The 21,325-nt window shown below is 40.4% G+C and overlaps 1 protein-coding gene across 1 annotated transcript in view; it reads right to left on the bottom strand.

The window, feature by feature from the left end:
- The window catches only part of GMDS (GDP-mannose 4,6-dehydratase), a 625,677-nt gene extending 604,638 nt beyond the window's left edge, over positions 1-21,039 (bottom strand). The window contains exon 1 of the mRNA XM_027040165.2: positions 20,687-21,039. Coding sequence (XP_026895966.1) covers positions 20,687-20,788 — 102 coding nt within the window. The 5' untranslated portion in view covers positions 20,789-21,039. The remainder of the gene's footprint in view (positions 1-20,686) is intronic.
- Positions 21,040-21,325: the final 286 nt, after the last annotated feature.

The following is a 21,325-nucleotide window of genomic DNA, read 5'->3' on the forward strand; positions in this document are numbered from 1 at the left end:
CTAAAGAGACTATCTTCTTTCCATTGGATACTCTTTCCTGCTTTGTCAAAGATTAGTTGGCCATACATTTGTGGGTCCAATTCTGGGTTCTCTACTCTATTCCATTGATCTATGTGTCTGTTTTTATTCCAGTATCATACTGTCTTGATGATTACAGCTTTGTAGTAAAGGCTTAAGTCCAGGATTGTGATGCCTGCTTTGGTTTTCTCTTTCTTTTTCTTTCTTTCTTTCTTTCTTTCTTTCTTTCTTTCTTTCTTTCTTTCTTTCTTTTTTCTTTCTTTTTTTTTTTTTTTAGAGGGTAGCAAGTTAATGGTATAGAAGGGGCAGCACTAAGGGTCAAGGAAGATTGCTGGCCCCAAAACTTCACCCTGGGATATGTAAACTGTGGAAATATAGACAACCTCTTCTCAAAAGAGCTACAGGTGAAGTGGTGTCCTCAGTGTAGAGCCAGGTTTGAAGATTAAGATTATATGGCAAAAAGGGAAGGTCCTTGGCTCCACATAGTGGGCATCTGATGAAATATTAGTTGTCTTTAAACATTCACTTAAACATTTGTATGTCCTTGCTCTGCACCCCTCTCCCCCAATCTCTTTATTCAGAAGAGACCAGAGCCAGGTAAAGGGATGGGATCAGGTGGTTGGAAGCAGCATGGCTCTTCACAAGTGATCAAGGGACTGCCTCCTCTAGGCCCAGGGAGAGCTTGTACCATGACTTTCCCAACCTTCATCGGCAAAGCTGAGAGGAGCCCAAAAAATGAGGGCCATTCTCCCCCATGCACAGGGCACATCACCCCCTAAGAGAGATTTACTTCTCCCACCAATGAACATTAATCAAGAGCCTTACAAGTGCCAGACACCGGTGACACAAACACAAGAGAGATACACTCCCAACTACACGGAGGGTGCCGGGCCACGTTCTCTGTCAATGCCAGCATCCGTAGATTTCACAATGATCAGACTTTTCCAAGTTCTCCTCACACTTTTAGCTGAGGTAAAATGTCAGAATTAGGTGTGCAGCCAGTATGGAGATCCTTCAGGTCTTCGCCTCCTGGGCTCCAGATTTCCCAAACCGCACTCCCCAATTGGTTTTCTTTTTCAGCATTACTTTGGCTATTCAGGGTCTTTTGTAGTTCCATACAAATTTTAAGATTATTCTAGTTTCAAGAAGAATGCTGATGCAATTTTGATTGGGACTGTATCGAATGTAGATTGCTTTGGATAGTATTGACATTTTGACAATATTTGTTGTTCCAATCCATGAGCATGGAGTATTTTTCCATTTCTTTGTGTCTTCTTCCATTTCCTTTGTAAGTTTTCTATAGTTTTCAGCATACAGATCTTTTACATCTTTGGTTAGGTTTATTCCTAGGTATTTTATGGTTCTTGGTGCAATTGTGAATGGGATCCATTTCTTATTTCTCTTTCTGTTGTTTCATTACTGGTGTATAGAAATGCAACAGATTTCTGTATATTGATTTTGTATCCTGCAACTTTGCTGAATTCATGTATCAGTTCTAGCAGCTTTTTGATGGAGTCTTTCAGGCTTTCCATGTAGAGTATCATGTCATCTGTGAAAAGTGAAAGTTTGACTTCTTTGCCAATTTAGATGCCTTTTATTTCATTTTGTTGTCTGATTGCTGAAGCCAGGATTTCCAACACTATGTTAACAAAATGGTGACAGTGGACATCCCCGTCGTGTTCCTGATCTCAGGGAGAAAGCTCTCAGTTTTTCCCCATTGAGGAGGATATTAACTCTGGGCTTTTCATATATGGCTTTTATGTTTAGGTATGTTCATTCTATCCCAACTTTCTTGAGGGTTTTTATTAAGAAAGGATACCGTATTTTGTCAAATGCTTTTTCTGCATCTATTGACAGGATCATATGGTTCTTATCCTTTCTTCTATTAATGTGATGTATCGCATTGATTGATTGTTTGATTTGTGAATACTGGACCAGCCCTGCAACCCAGGAATGAATCCCACTTGGTCATGGTGAATAATTATTTTAATATACTGTTGAATTCGATTTGCTAGTATCTTGTTGAGAATTTTTACATCCATGTTAATCAGGGATATTGGCCTGTAATGCTCCTTTTTAGTGTAGTCTCTGGTTTGGGAATCAAGGTAATGTTGGCTTCACAGAATGAGTCTGGAAACTTTACTTCCATTTCTATTTTTTGGAACAGCTTGAGAAGGATAGGTATTAACTCTGCTTTAAATGTCTGGTAGAATTCCCCTGGAAAGCCACCTGGCCCAGGACTCTTATTTGTTGGGAGATTTTTATAACCAATTCAATTTCTTCTTATGCATCTGTTCATATTTTCTATTTCTTCCCATTTGAGTTTTGGTAGTGTGTGGGTGCCTAGGAATTTGTCCATTTCTTCCAGGTTGTCCAGTTTGTTGGCATATAATTTTTCATAGTATTCTCTGATAATTGCTTATATTTCTGAGGGTTTGGTTGTGATCTGTCCTTTATCATTTGTGATGTTATCTATTTGGTCTCTTCTCTTTTCTTCTTGAGAAGTCTGGCTAGGGGTTTATCAATTTTGTTTATTTTTTCCAAAAACCATCTCTTAGATTCATTGATTTGTTCTACTGTTTTTGGGTTTTTTTTTCTTGGATTCTGTATTGTTTATTTCTGTTCTAATCTTTATTATTTCTCTTCTTCAGCTGGCCTTGGGGTTTCTTTGATGTTCTGTTTCTAGGTCCTCTAAGTTTGCTGTTAGATTCTGTATTTGGGATTTTTCTTATTTCTTGAGATAGGCCTGTATTGCAATGTATTTTCCTCTTAGGACTGCCTTTGCTGCATCCCAAAGGAAGGGCTTGGATTGTTGTGCTTTCATTTTCATTTGTTTCCATATATTTTTTAATTTTTTAATTGCCTGGTTGACCCATTCATTCTTTAGTAGGATGTTCATTAACCTCCATGCTTTTAGAGGTTTTCCAAACTTTTTCTTGTGGTTGATTTCAAGTTTCATAGCATTGTGATCTGAAAATATGCATGGTATAATCTCAATTCTTTTATATTTATTGAGGGCTGTTTTGTGCCCCAGTATGTGATCTATCTTGGATAATGTTCCATGTGCACTCAAAAAGAATGTGTATTCCACTGCTTTTGGATGAAAAGTTCTGAATATATATGTCAAGTCCATCTGGTCCAGTGTATCATTCAGGGCCATTGTTTCTCTGTTGATTTTCTGCCTAGATGATCTTTCCATTGCTTTAAGTGAAGTATTAAAGTCCCCAGCAATTACCATATTCCTTTCAGTAAGATTGCTTATGTTTGTGATTAATTGATTTATATATTTGGACACTTCCGAATTGGGGGCATAAACCTTTATAACTGTTAGCTCTTGGTGGACAGACCCCATAATTATGATATAATGCTCTTCTTCATCTCTTGTTACAGCCTTTAGTTTAAAATCTAGTTTTTCTGATATAAGTATGGCTATTCCAGCTTTCTTTTAACTTCCAGTATCATGATAGATGCTTCTCCATCCCCTCAGTTTCAATCTGAAGGTGTTCTCAGATTTAAAATGGATTTCTTGTAGACAACATATTAATGGGTCTTGTTTTCTTATATATTCTGATACCCTATGTCTTTTGATTGGAGCATTTAGTCCATTTACATTCAGCATGATTATTGAAAGATATGGATTTGGTGTCATTGTGTTATCTGTAGGTTTCCTTCTTGTGGTGATTTCTCTGGTCCTTTGTCATCTTTGCAGCATTCCACTCAGTGTCCCCCATAGGATCTCTTGTAGGGCTGGTTTAGTGGTCATGAACTCCTTCAGTTTTTGCCTGGGAAAGCCTTTATCTCTCTTTCTATTCTGAATGACAGCTTTGCTGGATAAAGGATTCTTGGCTGCATATTTTTCCTTTTCAGCACATTGAATATTTCCTGCCACTCCCTCTGGCCTGCCAATTTTCAGTGGACAGGTCTGCTACTACCCTTATGTGTCTACCATTCTGGGTTAAGGCCTGTTTGTCCCTAGCTGCTTTCGGAACTCTCTCTTTATCTTTGTATTTTGCCAGTTTCACTACGATATGCCAGGGAGAAAACCTATTCCTGTTAGATCTGAAGGGAGTTCTCTGTGCCTCCTGAATTTGGATGTCTGCTTCCTTCCCCAGATTAGGGAAGTTCTCAGCTATAATCTGTTCAGGTAAAACTTCTGCCCCTTTCTCCCTCTCTTCTTCTTCTGGAACTCCTATGATATGGACATTATTACGTTTCATTGAATCACTTAGTTCTCTAATTCTCTCCTCATGGTCTAGTATTTTCTTATGTCTCTTTCTTGGCCTCATCATTTTCCATAATTTTATCTTCTATTTCACTTAATCTCCCCTCTGCCTTTTCCATCCTTGCTGTCCCTGCATCTAGTTTATTTTGTACCCATTTGCAGCATTGAACTCGTGACTTTTTAGTTCTTTGATCTCCCCGGCAATAGATTCTCTGTTATCTTATTTTTTCAAGCCCAGTGATTAATCTTATGACTATTTTTCTAAAATCTTGATCAGATATATTGTTTACATATGTTTTGAGCAATTCTCTGTCATTTCTTCCTGGAATTTCTTTTGAGGAGAATTATTCCATTTTGTTATTTTGACTAGTTTTCTGTCCCTTATGTGTTTTAATAGCTTGTTATGTGTCCTGCACCTGTGAGCACTACTGTATTGAAAAGGAGTCATATGCTGTCCAGTGCCCAGCCCTTCAGAAGGTGTTTTTGGAGTGTTATGTGCTCTCTGTTGTTGTGACTCTGGTTGCTTTATCTGCCTACTTGTAGTGGTGGCTTCGACCTTCCACCAGGTGTTCTCTGATTTGTTTGCTGAAGTAACCCTAGAAAAAAATTTTTTTATAAAGGGGGTGGAGGGGTGGTGGTGGAAGAAGCCATATCCCTAGCAAAGAGGGCAATGACAGGGGTGGTAAAAAAGAAAAGAAAAAGAGAAGAAGAGAAGAGAAGAGAAGAGAAGAGAAGAGAAGAGAAGAGAAGAGAAAGAAGAGAAAAGTGACCAGGCAGAGAAACTATACAGCTTAATCCAGAGAGAGAGAGAGAGAGAGAGAGAGAGAGAGAGAGGAAACTAAAGAAGAAGGAGATACAGAAGAGGTGTAAAAAGAATAGATTAAATATGTCTGCTTAAACAAACCAACAACCAGAATAACCAGACTAGAGAATAGGAGGAAGAGAAAAAAAAAAAAAATACACACATACACACACACACACACACACACACACACACACACACAAAATAAGAATTGACCAAGAATTAAATCAGAAAATGCAAAACCGCTGGTGCCTTGTAACCCATGCCTGCACTGGTCTGGAGGAAGGACTGTTTGGTTCCATCAGTGTCAATCTTCCTCTGGTAGATACACAGTTACCAGACACAGAGGGGCATAGTTTGGTATAGGTGAGTGTCACCTTGTCCGTTCCCTGAAGCCCTACCTTGTTGGTGATAGGGAGAAAAATGGCCATACCCTAGTCTCTCCTCCCTGTGTGCATGTCCCAAACCACTCTGTTTAGGCCATCCTTGCAGTGCAGTGCAGGCACCAGCAAGGCGTTTGTCCTGCTCCAGTCTCCCTCACCTGCCAGGTGCTCAGCTGGGATTCATACCCCACGTCTTAAAGGATCCTGATCCACACTTCCGGTTCCTCTGGCAAGTGCCGTTCCACCTCACCAATAAATGGCCTCTGGCTGGCGGGCACAGGCAGTCTTTGTCTCCCATTCCAGACTGCACCTCTGAGCTACTTACCGAGCCCGGGGCTGGCTCCCCTCCTCCCCTGCACAAACAGGTCAGCGGCCCCAGTTCAGAGAAAGGCCTGCAGTCAGAAATTGATTTTTCTCCATTTTTTCCAATCCCCAGTCCATGGTTTTTCTCTTGTCCAAATACAGTCCTACATTCAACAGCCTCTCTTTCTCTCCCTTTTGTCTCTCAACAGAAGGGGCTCCCTCTCCTCCATGCCTATGCCACCCTATTTTATCTCTCCCAGTTCACAATCACCCACCTATGGCCTGCCAAGTTGTCCCCATGGGCCCCTGGAGACATCTCTGTCACTCTGCAACCCAGACTCTTGGAATTCCAAGTCCTCTGGCCTCAACACTGCTGTGTTTGAGGGACGAGGGAACTTGGGTCCCTCTACTTCTCTGCCATGTTGACTGGGTCTCTAGCTTTGTTTTGTTTTTTGTTTTTTTTAAGATTGCTAAAGGTGCAGTTCAAAGCTTTTTCACTCTTCTTCATTAAGGAACATGCCTCTGTTATATGTGACTGAGCAATTAATTTCAGCATTATAATCAAATCTAATATTCAAGCACATACAATATAACCAAGCTCCAGAGGCACAATTTTCAAGCGTAATTATGAAGTATAAACACTTTCTATAAATACTTAATAAACCTTTACTTTTTTTTACCTTTGAAGTTAAATAAGTCATATGACAGTCAGAAAAAGAATATCCTAAAATTCATATGTGGTAAAATTCCTAAAAGGCACAAACAGTATGACCAATCTGAAAAAGATAAGGCAAACACTCCTCAACAAAGACACTTCATATAGGGGCACCCGGGTGGCTCAGTCAGTTGAGCGTCTGACTTTGGCTCAGGTCATGATCTCGTGGTTCGGGAATTCAAGCCCCATGTCAGGCTCTAGGCTGAAAGCTCAGAACCTGGAGCCTGCTTTGGATTCTGTTTCTCCCTCTCTCTCTCTGTCATTCCCCTGCTCGCTCTCTCTCTCTCTCTCTCTCTCTTTCTCTCTCTCTCTCTCCCCTCTCAAAAATAAACATTAAAAATGTTAAAAAAAAAAAAAGTCACTTCATATAAAGTCATCTAACCACAATTCTGTGTAACATAGTTCTATGTAACTGAGCACCAAAACAACATCCTAAAAGTAGAGTCATTTCAGTGAATGGATTTATACACAATTATGTTACTACTTATGGTAAGTCACAAGTTTTGGCAGGAAAACCACTTACTGGCTTGCCAAAGACTAAGTTTGGCACACTGGCGAACACTGCCAAGAACATTACCAATAACTGGCTTTCTATCCCACACGATTATCTTCTAAGTATGTTTCATTCAGTCCCTTCCCATGTACTGAGTTCTCATGGAAATGGTTAATGGAACTGGGCACCTTACTTCCAATTAATCTGGAAGTATGGGATTCCCAAAATTCTTTACAGAAGGAAGGAAGGGAAAACAAGCGGAAAGTTGGAGGGATCTTGGACAAGAACATGATATCAGTAAAATTTAAGTAATTAAGATAAATACAGAGGGAGGGAGAGCTGAAGTATACTGGGATAACTGAAACTAAAAGGATAAATGTTAGTTTTTATGCCAGATAAGTGGGAGCCACAGAAAATTCTGGGGGATGAGCAAGAGGACTAACAAAGAGTACCATAGAGTAGCATGGACACATCTACGGCTTTCCCACTCCACAACTGCTGTCCAGGTTGTTCTAAGAGACTATGTGGCCATGATCTCTCACTTGCATCCCAGACTTATATTTTAAATAGATGACAGGTTATTTGAACTTGAATGTCATGCTCTCACCTCAGATTCAAGAAGAACAAAACTGAATTCAGTATCTTCCCCAGAAGTTGGCTTTCTTTCCCCATGACTGCATTTCTGGCCATGGTAATACCATCCAGCCAGTCTCCAAAATTAAAATATCCTTGAGATCTCCAACTCCTGCCCTTGTTACATTCTCTATATCTAACTCATCACAAAGTCCTACTGTCCCTTTGGTTCCCTTTTCTTCTCCACAACCAACATTGTTTGTATCTATATCCTCATAATTACAAGAGGTTCCTAGCAGGTCTTCCTGCATCCATTGTTTTACTACTCAAATTCATTCTGTATTATCTACAACAAACTGTATTCTGAAAACACTTATCTATCCTTCTCTCACACCTCCCAATCTTGTGAACTTATTACACATAATTATACATAATGAATTATTTATTATGCGTGATAAATAAGCACTGTCATTTCAGAAACTGTGTTGGGCACTGTGTGAGGTATTATTATAATCATATGTAATCCACACATTGATTTGTAATGTGGGTATAATTAACTGCATTTTAGAGAGGAAACTAAGGTTCAAGGTTATTAAGTAACTTACTTAGGGACACTCAGCCAATAAGTGGCAGACATTTCTATATGTACTTTTTTCAAAGCAGGATTTGAGCCCAGGTTTCAAGCTCACCCAAGGCCGAGCTCTTTCTGTCACATCAGTGTCTCTGCCTCGTCACCACTCAGTTCATCAAACCCAAACACCTCTGCCCTTGTTAAAAGCTGGAAATACAGCTTCTAAGACAGAAAAATGAGTGTCAAAACAGTAACATCTTTAACCATTCTTCACTGAATATAAGACTATGCAAAAGAGTTCTATGTCAAAAAGAAGAATACAGTAGTATATGAGCTTAGGCAGCTCAGCTTTCCACAAGAAGGCCTCACAATTAACCCTGTTAATACAACAGCATTTATAACCAGAAATTTCCGAGGAAGAGATGCTCAATCAATAAATCTACTGAATTAATGATACGTTAGAGAATTTTTAATTTGAGAGAGAGACAGCACGCATGCGCATGTGTGAGTGGGGAGGGGCAGAGAGAGAGAGAGAGAAAGAGAGAATCCCAAGCAGGCTCCACACTGTCAGCACAGAGCCCAATGCAGGGTTCAAACCCATGAACTGCGAGATCATGACCTGAGCCAAAACCAAGAGTCCGACACTTAACCGACCCAGCCACCCAGGTGCCCCAATGATACTTTAGAGCATTTTTATTTAAGGGGCGCCTGGGTGGCGCAGTCGGTTAAGCGTCCGACTTCAGCCAGGTCACGATCTCTCAGTCCATGAGTTCGAGCCCCGCGTCGGGCTCTGTGCTGACAGCTCAGAGCCTGGAGCCTGTTTCAGATTCTGTGTCTCCCTCTCTCTCTGCCCCTTCCCTGTTCATGCTCTGTCTCTCTGTGTCTCAAAAATAAATAAACGTTAAAAAAAAAATAGAGCATTTTTATTTAAGAAAGGATCTTCATGTGATTCTGTGACTTATTTATTACTATCATACTACTTAACATGCTGTAAAATTGCTTGTTGCTCACCAGACTATCAGCTTCTTAAAGACAAAATCATATTTATCTTGCTGGTGCCTTTTTCTCCAATACCTACTTCAACACAGAATAAATCTCAGCAAATATTTACTGAATGAATAAAACCTCAACTATTAAATGCTAAGCTCAAAATATATATAATAAATAACAGGAATTTAAAAGTCCATTCTCATAAAAAAACCACTTAATTAGGTATAACCTAAAAAGGACAGCTCAGATTTTTCACTTTAACCTTACAAATTCCTATTTATTTATTTTTGGGAGGAGAGAGAGAAAGAGAGAGGTACAGAGGGAGAGAGACAATCCCAAGCAGGCTCTTTCTGGATGATGTGGGACTCTGCCTTCCAATGCGGGGCTCAAACTCACGAACTATGAGACCATGACCTGAGTTGAAATCAAGAGCTGGACACTTAACTCACTGAACCACCTTTAGGGTTCAATCCTAAAGTCATAGCACTTTACACTCTGAATAGACTTGAGAGATGACCAAAGCATCTTTGCAATAAGGATTAAGAAACAGGCTCAGAAAAAATTAAGGCTATAAAATAAAGGTGGTGTTAAAACCCAGCTTCTGATTCTCAGTTCCATGTTCTTTCCTCAGGTAATCAATTAGTTACATGTAAAGACTAAAATACGTTTCCACCACATAACAATCTTTGATCAAAGTAGGAAAGCACTCAACACATCTTTCTCATTTCCAATTATGCCAACCTTTCATTCCAGGACCACAATCACAGTAAGGAAGATTCAGAGTGCAGTCCACTGCCTGCAATCCTCTTACACAGGAAGATAAGACTGGCTCCCAGATCTGCTTATATAATCAGTCTGTAAGACTTAGTGATGTCAAATCTCCTCACCTCCAGTACTTTACAGTCTTGTGGTTGATTCGAAATGCTATGGAACTTTCTTCCACTGATAATAGACTCGTGCAAAGCAAAGCTAAATATTAATATACTCTTCATTCAACTTTCTTTCCTTAAATTCAAGAAATCTTTTATTATCTTCTTAACACTGTGAAGAGAAGGTACATTCTAATAATGGGGCAAAAGTCCCTATTATGTGCAAGAATTATTTTCTACTTGGTAGAATTACTCTATTAACCCAACAGCAAAGGTTAAAACTTGCCCAAAGCCATGCAGCCCATAAGCAACTAATCAGTAATTCAAACCCAAGTTGGGCTAAAAATCTAACTAATTCTCTTCCACTTACTCCAAGACAGAGCCCCAGCCTGCAGAGAGTTTACAAGATTACTCATCAATACAGGTCCTCCAAAGAACTAAGATATGACCCACATGACACAGCTAATAAAATAAAAGGTATCTAATGTAGTGAGTGGTTAGTGCAGGCTTATTTTACTACTATAACCCACCTTTCCACAACTGCCAACTGCAAAAAACTCTTAAATATGCTTTGTTTTTCAAATCTGATATACAATTTATGTATCTCTCCTTGGAATTTATATGTTGATACCAATTACAAACTTAATAGAAAAAAATTAATGGGATTTACATTTCAGATGTCACTCTGCAAAAAATGACTGGACCCACTTTTGGATAATATATTTAACTTCTGTATTCATTGGGGATAATAAGAAAACTGCATCACAGGAGTGCTCAGTTGCTTCAGTAATAAATATAATAACTTTGAACAGTGCCTGGCAGAAAGTAAATGTGCAATACGTGCTAATTATTATAATTACCATAATTATCAACACCATCTAGAACATCATCAATGTTATAAGGATGCTCATTTTTGTCGTTTTGTTCACTGTTATATCCCTAGTACTTGACACATATTTGGCACTCAAACGTTTGGTGAATGCATTAATTACGACTAACAATACTTCTATTACTAAACAGATTCACACCAAAATGTAATTGCCTCTGGGAGGAGAGATAAATTAAGCATGAAAAAAATTACTACCTGGAAATTTAGAAGAGGTATGAAATAGGAGAATTGCTAGTAGCCCAAATGCAATTCTATTGGAAGAGAGAAGAGGGGAGGCTACTCTCAAGTCAAGGAAGCATCTCTTCAGATTAAACTAACTCACCAGAAGAAACATCAAATCAAAAGTACTTGCTAAAATCATTTTGCAGGCAAAACTATTTTCAGGCTTAGACCATGTTTGTTCATAACAGGCTACAAGAATCTAGAAGACTTCTGAGTCTAAGGAAAATATAATCTGGACCTTGACATCAAGGACAAACCCCAGTTTATAGAAACAAAAAGTAGCATCAGAGAAAGAAAAAAAAATGTATCTAAGGGCACAACAAGTTAACTGGGAGCTGTAACTCTCTGATCCATGTGCAGGTAGAAGAATCCTTGGGAACAATTCGTAGCAGCCGCACAAGCAAGCATCTCAGCCTCTCACCTGCCTCTCTCCACCACACTGAAAACTCAGACCATCAGAGCTTATGTATAAGCTCTCCAGCCACAATTTTCATCCAGACAGCCCATCACCCACACTGGAGCCCCAGAGACCTACCTGTTTCTGAGGATCCTATTAATTGACTACTGGCTCCTGGCTCTCCCCTGGAAGAGGAAAGTTCATGAGCAGGGAGAAGTATTTTCATCTCTTACTGTAAAAACCCCTTAGAGAACTGAAAAGAACACTGGGGAAATGAGCCACAAGAACCCTTCAAAAGGACTCAGAGAACATAGTGCTTGACCTCCATTTCCCTACCCCCCTTCCATACTTCCACTAAGACACACACACACTGCTAATGTTAACATCACCTAAGGAGCATGGTAAGGCACCAATCAAATTATATAGCAGCCTTTAAAAACAAGTTGAGAGCAGTGAACTTCTGCAGTTAATTGACAAACTGCCCCAACAGAGCTAGTCTGATAATGCAGGAAAGAAGGTCCTGAGGGAAAAAAACTAGTGCATTAAGGGTTCTTAGGTCATTTTGAAATTCTCCAAGTCTCGGTTTCCTTGTTTAATACAAGGTGGACAGTAAAAATTCATACCACCTGGGGTTAAAAGAGATAATCTGTAAAGATGCCTGGTACACTGCATGGCACACAGTAATCATTCTATCAATGTCAGTAATTTTTTTCTGTACCCTATCCCCAATAATTATCTACTAAATATCCAGAAGGCAAACATTTTGCCTCACTCCTTAAACCTGATTCTTTACATACAATCACAACCATATAATTCTTCTTTAGTGGTAACTTTTGTCTCACAAAAGTTCAGGAAAGGCTGCTTCAACAGGCAAGTTGAGAACTCTACACCTTAAAGAGTCGTTGAGGATCACAAAGACACTTAAGTGTACTTTCAGTTCATCCAGAAATCAAGTCAGTAACTAATAAAAGCCACTCTCATTTCAGCCTTGGAGTCCAGAGGCCAAACATGGAGATGTGCAGCACTGGGTTTTCCCATGTCATGAGTAGATAAGGTAGCACTAAGTTTGGAGGCACTGACCAGCTCAGGACAGCATATGACCTTGAATGAATAGTGAATGTCTAAGGTCTCTAAAGAATGTGTTGTCCAACATAAAAAGATGTTCAACATCACTAATCATCACGGAAATGCAAATCAAAACCACAGTGAGATATCTCTTTACACCTGTCAGAATGGCTAGAATTAAAAAGACAAGAAATAGCAAGTGTTGGTGAGGATGTGGACAAAAAAGAAGCCTTTTGCACTGTTGTTGTAAATGTAAATTGATACAGCCACTGTGGAAAACTGCATGAAGGTTCTTCAAAATAGAAATAGCATATGATCTAATAATTCCACTACTGGGTACTTACCCAAAGAAAACAAAGACACTAATTTGAAAAGATATGTGCACCCCTATGTTTATTGCATTATTGACAATAGCCAAGATATGGAAGCAACCTAGTGTCCATGGAGGACACTAGTATCCTAGTGTCCTAGTGGATAAGGAAGATATAGTACATACATACATACACACACACAGGAATATTACACAGCCATTAAAAAAGGATAAGAACTTACCATTTGTGACAATATGGGTGGACCTAGAGAGTATAATCCTAAATGAAAGAAGTCAGACTGAGAAAGACAAATTCCATATGATTTCACTCATATGTGGAATCTAAAAAACAGAACAAATGAATAAACAAACAAAAAGCAGAATCAGATCTGTAGATACAGGAAACTAATTGATGATTGCTAGAGGGAAGGAGATGGGAGAATGGGCAAAATGGGTGAAGGAGAGTGGGACATACAGGCTTCCAGTTATGAAGTAAGTAACCCACAGGAATAAAAGGCACAGCACAGGGAATACAGTCAATGGTACTGTAATAATGTTGTATGGTGACAGATGGTAGTTACACTTGAGGTCAACATACCATAAAGTATAGACAAGTTTAATCACTATGTTATACACCTGAAACTAATGTAACATTGCATGTCAATTATATTCAAATAAAAAAATTGAAAGAATGTGTTGTCTAAAGTTAACCTTTCTTTATTTAGTCCCTATAATCTTGTTAATTTTCCTTTATAGATCCCATACTAAAGATTCCTATTTAATTACCCTAAGCCTCACAATTTTTGCAGAATGAAAATATTTTGTTAATATAAGATGTTAAATGTTACATAAAGTTACCTTTACCTTACATATCACAACAGATTTGATTACTCTTCACATGTATATTTATTATTATTCAACTTCCTAGAACACTATAATATTACTACATATAGTTTCTACTCTAATATTCCTAGCTTAAAGCAGTCTCCCTTTCTTGTTAGCAGAAGACAATGTTGATGAGTCCTAACATAATAGAAACACAAGAGTCCAGGGTGCTAATCAACACGAGCACTAATTTTCTGTGTGACCTGGGGAAATCATATTTTCTCAGTCTCCTTTCCTCCTCTACACAATAATGGTATTTAACTGTAGCTCTAAAATCCCAACACGTATACCACAGGAGTATATTTCAAATTTAGTGGTAAATATGAATACAAAAACAGTAGGAAATCTATCACACAAAACTGGGCATGTTACCTTTTTTCCCTGAAATGAACATATTCCATGTCCTTTAAACCTTAAGTTATAATAAATCATTTCACCTCCTAAACTGCAATTTGTCAACTATATACTATCCCAATCTGCCCAGTACCCTGACGATGTCTTGCTTCTACCCAACCAAAAAGGAATACATCATTAACATTTTATTCTTATTTCTACAATCATCTGCAATTTCCAGGCAAGTCTTCTGCAAGACAATAAACAACTAAAGATTAATTTAATTAATTTAATTTTGAGTACCTCACAGGGGATAAATGACTAAGACACTTTTTTCCTATTCTCAAGGAGTCGCAATCCTGTAAAGACATAGCATGCATGCTGTCACTCCCTCTCCCAGGCAGACATCACTAACCAATCATGGGCCTCTCCCCTGCACTGGAAAAAGCCTTGGCTCCAGGATTCCATGTAGCCATTACCAATCAAATGGGCTAGTTTTAACAGACATTATCACATTTCACTAAATCTCCCTAGAGGAGAAAGCAGGAAAAAACCTCTCTGACCTCAGCCACAGCAATTTCTTACTTGATATATTTCCAAAGGCAAGGGAATTAAAAGCAAAAATGAACTATTGGGACCTCATCAAGATAAAAAGCTTCTGCACTGCAAAGGAAACAATCAACAAAACTAAAAGGCAACCAACGGAATGGGAAAAGATATTTGCAAATGACATATCGGACAAAGGGCTAGTATCCAAAATCTATAAAGAACTCCCCAAACTCCACACCCAAAAAAATAATAATCCAGTGAAAAAATGGGCAGAAAACATGAATAGATACTTCTCTAAAGAAGACATCCAGACGGCCAACAGGCACATGAAAAGATGCTCAACGTCGCTCCTCATCAGGGAAATACAAATCAAAACCACACTCAGATACCACCTCACACCAGTCAGAGTGGCTAAAATGAACAAATCCGGAGACTATAGATGCTGGAGAGGATGTGGAAAAACGGGAACCCTCTTGCTGTTGGTGGGAATGCAAACTGGTGCAGCTGCTCTGGAAAAGTGTGGAGGTTCCTCAAAAAATTAAAAACAGATCTACCCTATGACCCAGCAATCACTGCTAGGGATTTACCCAAGGGACACAGGAGTACTGATGCATAGGGGCACTTGTACCCCAATGTTTATAGCAGCACTTTCAACAATAGCCAAATTATGAAAAGAGCCTAAATGTCCATCAACTGATGAATGGATAAAGAAGTTGTGGTTTATATACACAATGGAGTACTACGTGGCAATGAGAAAGAATGAAATATGGCCTTTTGTAGCAACGTGGATGGAACTGGAGAGTGTGATGCTAAGTGAAGTAAGTCATACAGAGAAAGACAGATACCATATGTTTTCACTCTTATGTGGATCCTAAGAAACTTAACAGAAGACCATGGGGGAGGGGAAGGAAAGAAAAAGTTAGAGAGGGAGGGAGCCAAACCATAAGAGACTCTTAAAAACTGAGAATAAACTGAAGGTTGATGGGGGGATGGGAGGGAGGGGAAGGTGGGTGAGGGGTATTGAGGAGGGCACCTGTTGGGATGAGCACTGGGTGTTGTATGTTAACCAGTTTGACAATACATTTCATATTAAATAAATAAATAAATAAATAAATAAATAAATAAATAAATAAAATCTCCATCTCCATAAGTGATGATTCTGATACCTATATTGGAATGTAGAAATTTGTGAGAAACTGAATATGCATCAGAAAGTAAAACCAAAAGAGGTAGTATCCCCTTCATCTATTATAATTCAATTGAAGCATTAATTAAAAAGAGTTAAGGAAAATTGTGGGGAGAATGGTACTTCCTGCCAATTCTCAATTATTATTTTTTAATGTGCTAAATTAACCCTTCAATGAAGAAAAGGAAGCCTGCAAAAGCCACCCGAGTCCAGGGAATTAGGTTATCCATTTAACGTGTTTTCTTTAAAGACCAGGATTGTTTCATGGAAGCTAGAGTATGCTCAAATGAAACAAAATCAGTGAAAATAAAAAATAAGCCATAAAAAAAAATTCTGAAACAAAATATGACTTAAAGAATCTGACCTTGATAACCCAAAGGGACCAAAAGTTTCTTTGTTGTCTTCCAAACACAGACAAGTTAACTCCTCTTGACTATTTAAAGATAAATGGTTTCTCTTCCATCTGTCATGATGCAGAAATCTGGAACCTTGAATAGGTACTTGCTTAAGTGTTTGGCCAGATCTAAACCACTTCCCAAAGAAAATCTAGACCAACTTACAAGTGAGAAGGACCTCACCATGTCAAATTCTTCCACTTTTAAAACACCAACATTAAACTGACAATCAACATACCTGACAAAGTAATCTACAGCTCCAACTTGCCTGCTCTCTTGGCAGGGACCAGCTTGAAATAACAGATGTTAGAAAAGTATATGTTTAAAAAAGGGAAAAATTCACAAACACTAACCATTCAATTATCTAAGCCTCTATCAAAAAAGTGTGCCTTTGTCATCCAATAGGGAGTAATAAAAGTGTCCCAGGAAGATGAGTGTCTTCTTTAAAAAACTACTATCAAGCATATTGTGCATCATGTTGTTCTGTTGTTTAAAAGTTGTTTCTCTAGGGGCACCTGGGTGGTTGAGTTGGTTAAGCAGCTGACTCTTGACTTCGGCTCAGGTTATGATCTCACGGTTCGTGACATCAAGCCCCACATCAGGCTCTGTGCGGACAGTGCAGAGCTTACTTGGGATTCTCTCTTTCCCTCTCTCTCTGTGCCCCTCCCCTGCTTGTGCACATGCTCCCTCCCTCTCTCTCTCTCAAAATAAATAAACATTTTTTTTAAGTTATTTCTCTAAGAGTGTAATACTAATAAAAAGTTTCACTCACCTATCATTCACCTATCACTTTGTCTTGACTATAAGGAACCTCAAAGTTGAATCTTATGTCCACCTTGACAGCAGCCACCTCTTAGTTTTGGGTTTTGGTACACTACCTCCACCTTTCTATTGCCTTCACTGCAGACTCCTGTTTTTTGGTTTTGGGGTGCTGGGGCTTTTTTTCTTTTCATTCTTTTTATGATGGTCCAATGATGTGTTTTTTTATTGATGCCACCTCAGAATCTTTTTGGAAATGAGCAAGAGTATAACTAATTTATAAGTTAAATTCCCTCTGTTATTATTGTATCTGTGCTCACTGTCCCCAAACCCTCCCCTCTCTGCACTCCTATGCATGCTGTTCACCCCAATATAGTCCCTGCTATTTCTAGCATTCAACAACTTCTCCCAGAATCCTGAGGTTAGATAAACCACTCATTTGGCCCCTAACATACTTGTACAACACTACTTTTTTCATGTGCATTGTCTTAAGTTCTTCAAAGACTGTGAAATCCCAGTGGGCAATGAGTAAATTTAAATATCTTTATACTCCCACCAGCATCAAAACAAGCATTGTACCTTGCAGACACGGAACAAAGATGTGTTGTTAATGAGAAGAGTAAGTCAACATTTTTGAAAGCCCACTAACTAAAACTATGTGGGAGATAACATGCTGAAAAGGTTTCTATCTTGAAGCAGTTCACCAACCAAAGAACCAAGATATGTAAATTACCTATAAAGCCAATGGGGGGGGGGGTGCATATATGTAAACACAAAGAAAGTTCATGGAATGGCTACATTTGGCAGGATTACTTGGAGTGCACAGAGGCTTTTAGGAGAGTGAAAAGGAGTACAACGTGTGAGGGCATTCAGCCACAAAATGACTCCAACGAGGTACAAAGAGACAGTATTCACACAACAGCAAGAACAGTTCCACCCATATATGTAGTAAAGAACCACAAGCACAATTAAGACAATCAATGGAGGTGAGCTTTGGGGATGACTGATAGAGGGCCTAGAGGCAGCAATGCAAAGCCAGAGCCTGTTTTTCTTTAAGGTGATTTAATGAGGTAAAAACTTGAGAAAATGATTCACAACTACTGTATTAAGAATATGCAGGAGGGCTGAAGCTAGACTATGAAGCCTGATGATAAATACTAGAGATGATAAATAGCAGACAGGGCACCATGGCTATCTGTATTCATTCTCAAGTGGGAATTTGGGACAACCCATTTAAGAGCCCATCATGGCACAATGACACGAATGCCCTAAGGGCAATGGTGTCTGCCTCATCTTCTTGAATCTGAGACTTCTTAGAGTAAAACAATCTCTCTTTCTCCCTCACTCTCTAACACACACACACACACACACACACACACACACAGAACTGTATTTTAATTGTGTGTAGCTTACCACAGAAGTGTGTTAACAAAATGGGTCTAAGCAACTTCTCGGTTCAAATCTCAGCTCTGACACTCATTGGATGTGCATTCCCAGGGAACATTCTTAACCTTACTTAAGTAGGTGTAAATTGGGAATAAAAATTGTATCTGCCTCTAAGGTAGGGATATAAAATGTTTGCAGAGTGGCTCAGTAAGCTCTCACTGAATATTATTTTTAAAATGAATAATAACGTATAGATTTTCAGACCTCTGGTATTAACTCCATAGTCCTCTGGAGTTCCTTAATACCCAGGTAGGGAGTCACTGTCCTAGAAGATAAATGCAAAGTATAGCAGGGCATTAAATTCCATTAACAAGGACTTACATGGCAATACAGAGTTCAACATTGTGCCAGGGGCTATGGAAGCCAACACAACAACCCAACATGGAAAGGAATAATGCAGAGGGTGAATGTTGGAGGAAAGCTTAAAATGCTGGTGCTGAGAGTAAAAGGAGCCTGAAACTCAAGCAGGAGTTTAAAGTCAGAAATGAAGTGATGAACCAAAAGTGTCTGGCCAGGGCATACCATGCTGAACACATGTATAAGAAAGACTCCCCTGTGGCAGCCTACAGGACAAACTACAGTGGGGGCCACTTCTGCTCCTCCCTTGTCACTCAGTACTAACCAGATGACTGTGTTCAAAGCTCTCAACAAGGTTTTATTTCTAACCTGCATTGATTCACAGTGTTGGTCACTCAAATTGGTATAAGCCATACCAACAGAGTTACATTAACAGCTTAACTAATTTCTTAATGGTACTAAAAAAAAAAAAAAAAAATCTCTACCTTCAAGAGTTCATATAACCTTAGTAAACATTTGACCTTCAGATCTAGTATAAGAAATTGGAAGAGTCCTCACCATTAGAGAGGAAAAAAAAGTATGTAGGCTGTGACCTGGAAGCATATGGGCCCTTGACTAATTTAATGGTTCACTTCCTCAACCTCAAATCCTTGTCCTACACACCTCTTCAACCAGTTTTCAAACAGTTGTTTACCGTAATTACCTTAAACAAAGTAAGATACATGAATAATTAGAAACTAATCAGATATCCAGTAGTTAAAATTGTCTAATATTCTTTGACTCTACATCTGGCCAATTCCAACTTCTTTTCTAATGCTAGAGTGCTTTGTGAAAAGAGTTTGAATCCGAATTAGACACTTCTAGTTGTTTGATTTCAGCAAATCAAACCCCCATGCCTCACTTTCCACATCGGTAAAGTGAAGGTTAAAAAAAAAAATCCCCTTCAAAGAGTACTTGTAAAAACTAAATGAGTTAATATTAGTCAAGTGATCGATACATAATAAACACAACATTTATTAGCTATTATTATCATCTTCATTACAGAGTAATATTAGCCACTACCAGGAAATCTCCAGAAATACTATCTACAAAAATACATGAGCAAAATTATTCCATCACCAATGAATCTCACACAGCACAGTCTGGTTAGATACAGTGGTCGGGTCCTACCTGTTGCAACATCTCTAAGAGATGACTGTCAGGAACAGTCACGCTTAGTCTGCATATGGGGGTTCCAACATGCAGGACAGCTCCTCATGATTATCTCACTCAAGGAACTCCTTTTATTTGAAAATAGAACCCTAGCCTAACTTTTGGACCAGTCTGTCACATACACTTCAAATGTGTTAACATGAATTTCAGGAGTTTGTGTACTTAAAAAGGTTTTGTGAGGTGTACTCCCCAAACAAAAACATTTCCTGGTCTGTGGCCCCACGGCACTACTTTCTTTTATTTTGTCTTTTCGTCTGGAAATCTGGTTGGGGGGAACGAAAAGAGCAAGAACTCCCCTGCTTCCCAAACATTAGCAGGTAAGTGGCCTTGGCCCTTACACGGAAATACAGCAAGTTGACTCCACACACACACACACACACACACACACTCTCTCTCTCTCTCTCTCTCTCTCTCACGGAAAACCAGTCCCTTTCCCTCCTCCAGCACTAGGATCTCTAAAGAACTGAATTGGAAGTGCACCCTAGAGGGCTTGGAAAAACAAGCGCTCCAGTCGCCGGCAGGACAGGTGAGACAGCGTAATCTTGCTCAGGTTTGAGGACCACATCCCAAGTAGAACACACGCCCCCACGCCCCCAAGGTAAGCCTAGAAGCATCCAATGTATCCAGGACACTCTCCACAAGACACATCTTGTCTCCGAGCTCTACGACAAGCCACATCGGAAACCTTCCGGGATGCCCAGAAGGCTGTTCCTGGAAACGCGGGCAGCCCCGAGCGCGGGGCAAGGCGTACATGTGCCCCGGCAGCAGCAGGCCCGGTTCAAACCCCCTCCTCGGCACTCACCTGGCCCGTGATGCCAGTGATGAGCGCCACCTTCCTGGGCTTGCCCATCTCGCCGTCCCCGGAGCCCCGAGCGCTGGGGCAGCGTACCGCCGCGTGTGCCATGTCGCTACGGGCGTGCGGCAGAAGGCTGGGCGGAGCGGAGGCCAGTGGAGCGGAGGCAGCGGCGCCTAAGGGACGTGGGGGTGTGCCCGCGCGCAAGTCTCCTCGCCCAGGCTGCAAGGAACTAGCGCAACGCGCGGCCCGCCGCCACAATCTGACAGGGGCGCTGGGGAGGCCGGGCGGGGAGGGCCGGGGGCGGGCCGAGGCGGGCCCCACTGCCGGGCGGCGGGGCTGCGGCCTGGCGGGCGCCGCGTCATTCGCGTCAGCCCGCGACGCTCCCGCTGCGCCCACGGCAGGCCCCGCCCCCCGCCGACGGCCGCAGCGCCACGCCACGCCCCCTCCGCTGCTGGCCGCGCGGGCTCCGGGGGTGGGGTGGGCCCCGGAGGGGCCGGCTGGCAGTTGGGCTGTGTCTGCTCTGTCCGGGTGTGATAGGCAGCTTCAGGAAGGGAACTGTTACCAGGTCTTTACGCCTGGCCAGTCCCTTGGCAAGGCCTGGCGTGGAGAGGTCGGGCCGCCAGTGGCCTAGACTTCACCATCTTA

This window comes from Acinonyx jubatus, chromosome B2 (genome assembly GCF_027475565.1).
Source record: "Acinonyx jubatus isolate Ajub_Pintada_27869175 chromosome B2, VMU_Ajub_asm_v1.0, whole genome shotgun sequence".
In the NCBI taxonomy this organism is placed as follows: domain Eukaryota; kingdom Metazoa; phylum Chordata; class Mammalia; order Carnivora; family Felidae; genus Acinonyx; species Acinonyx jubatus.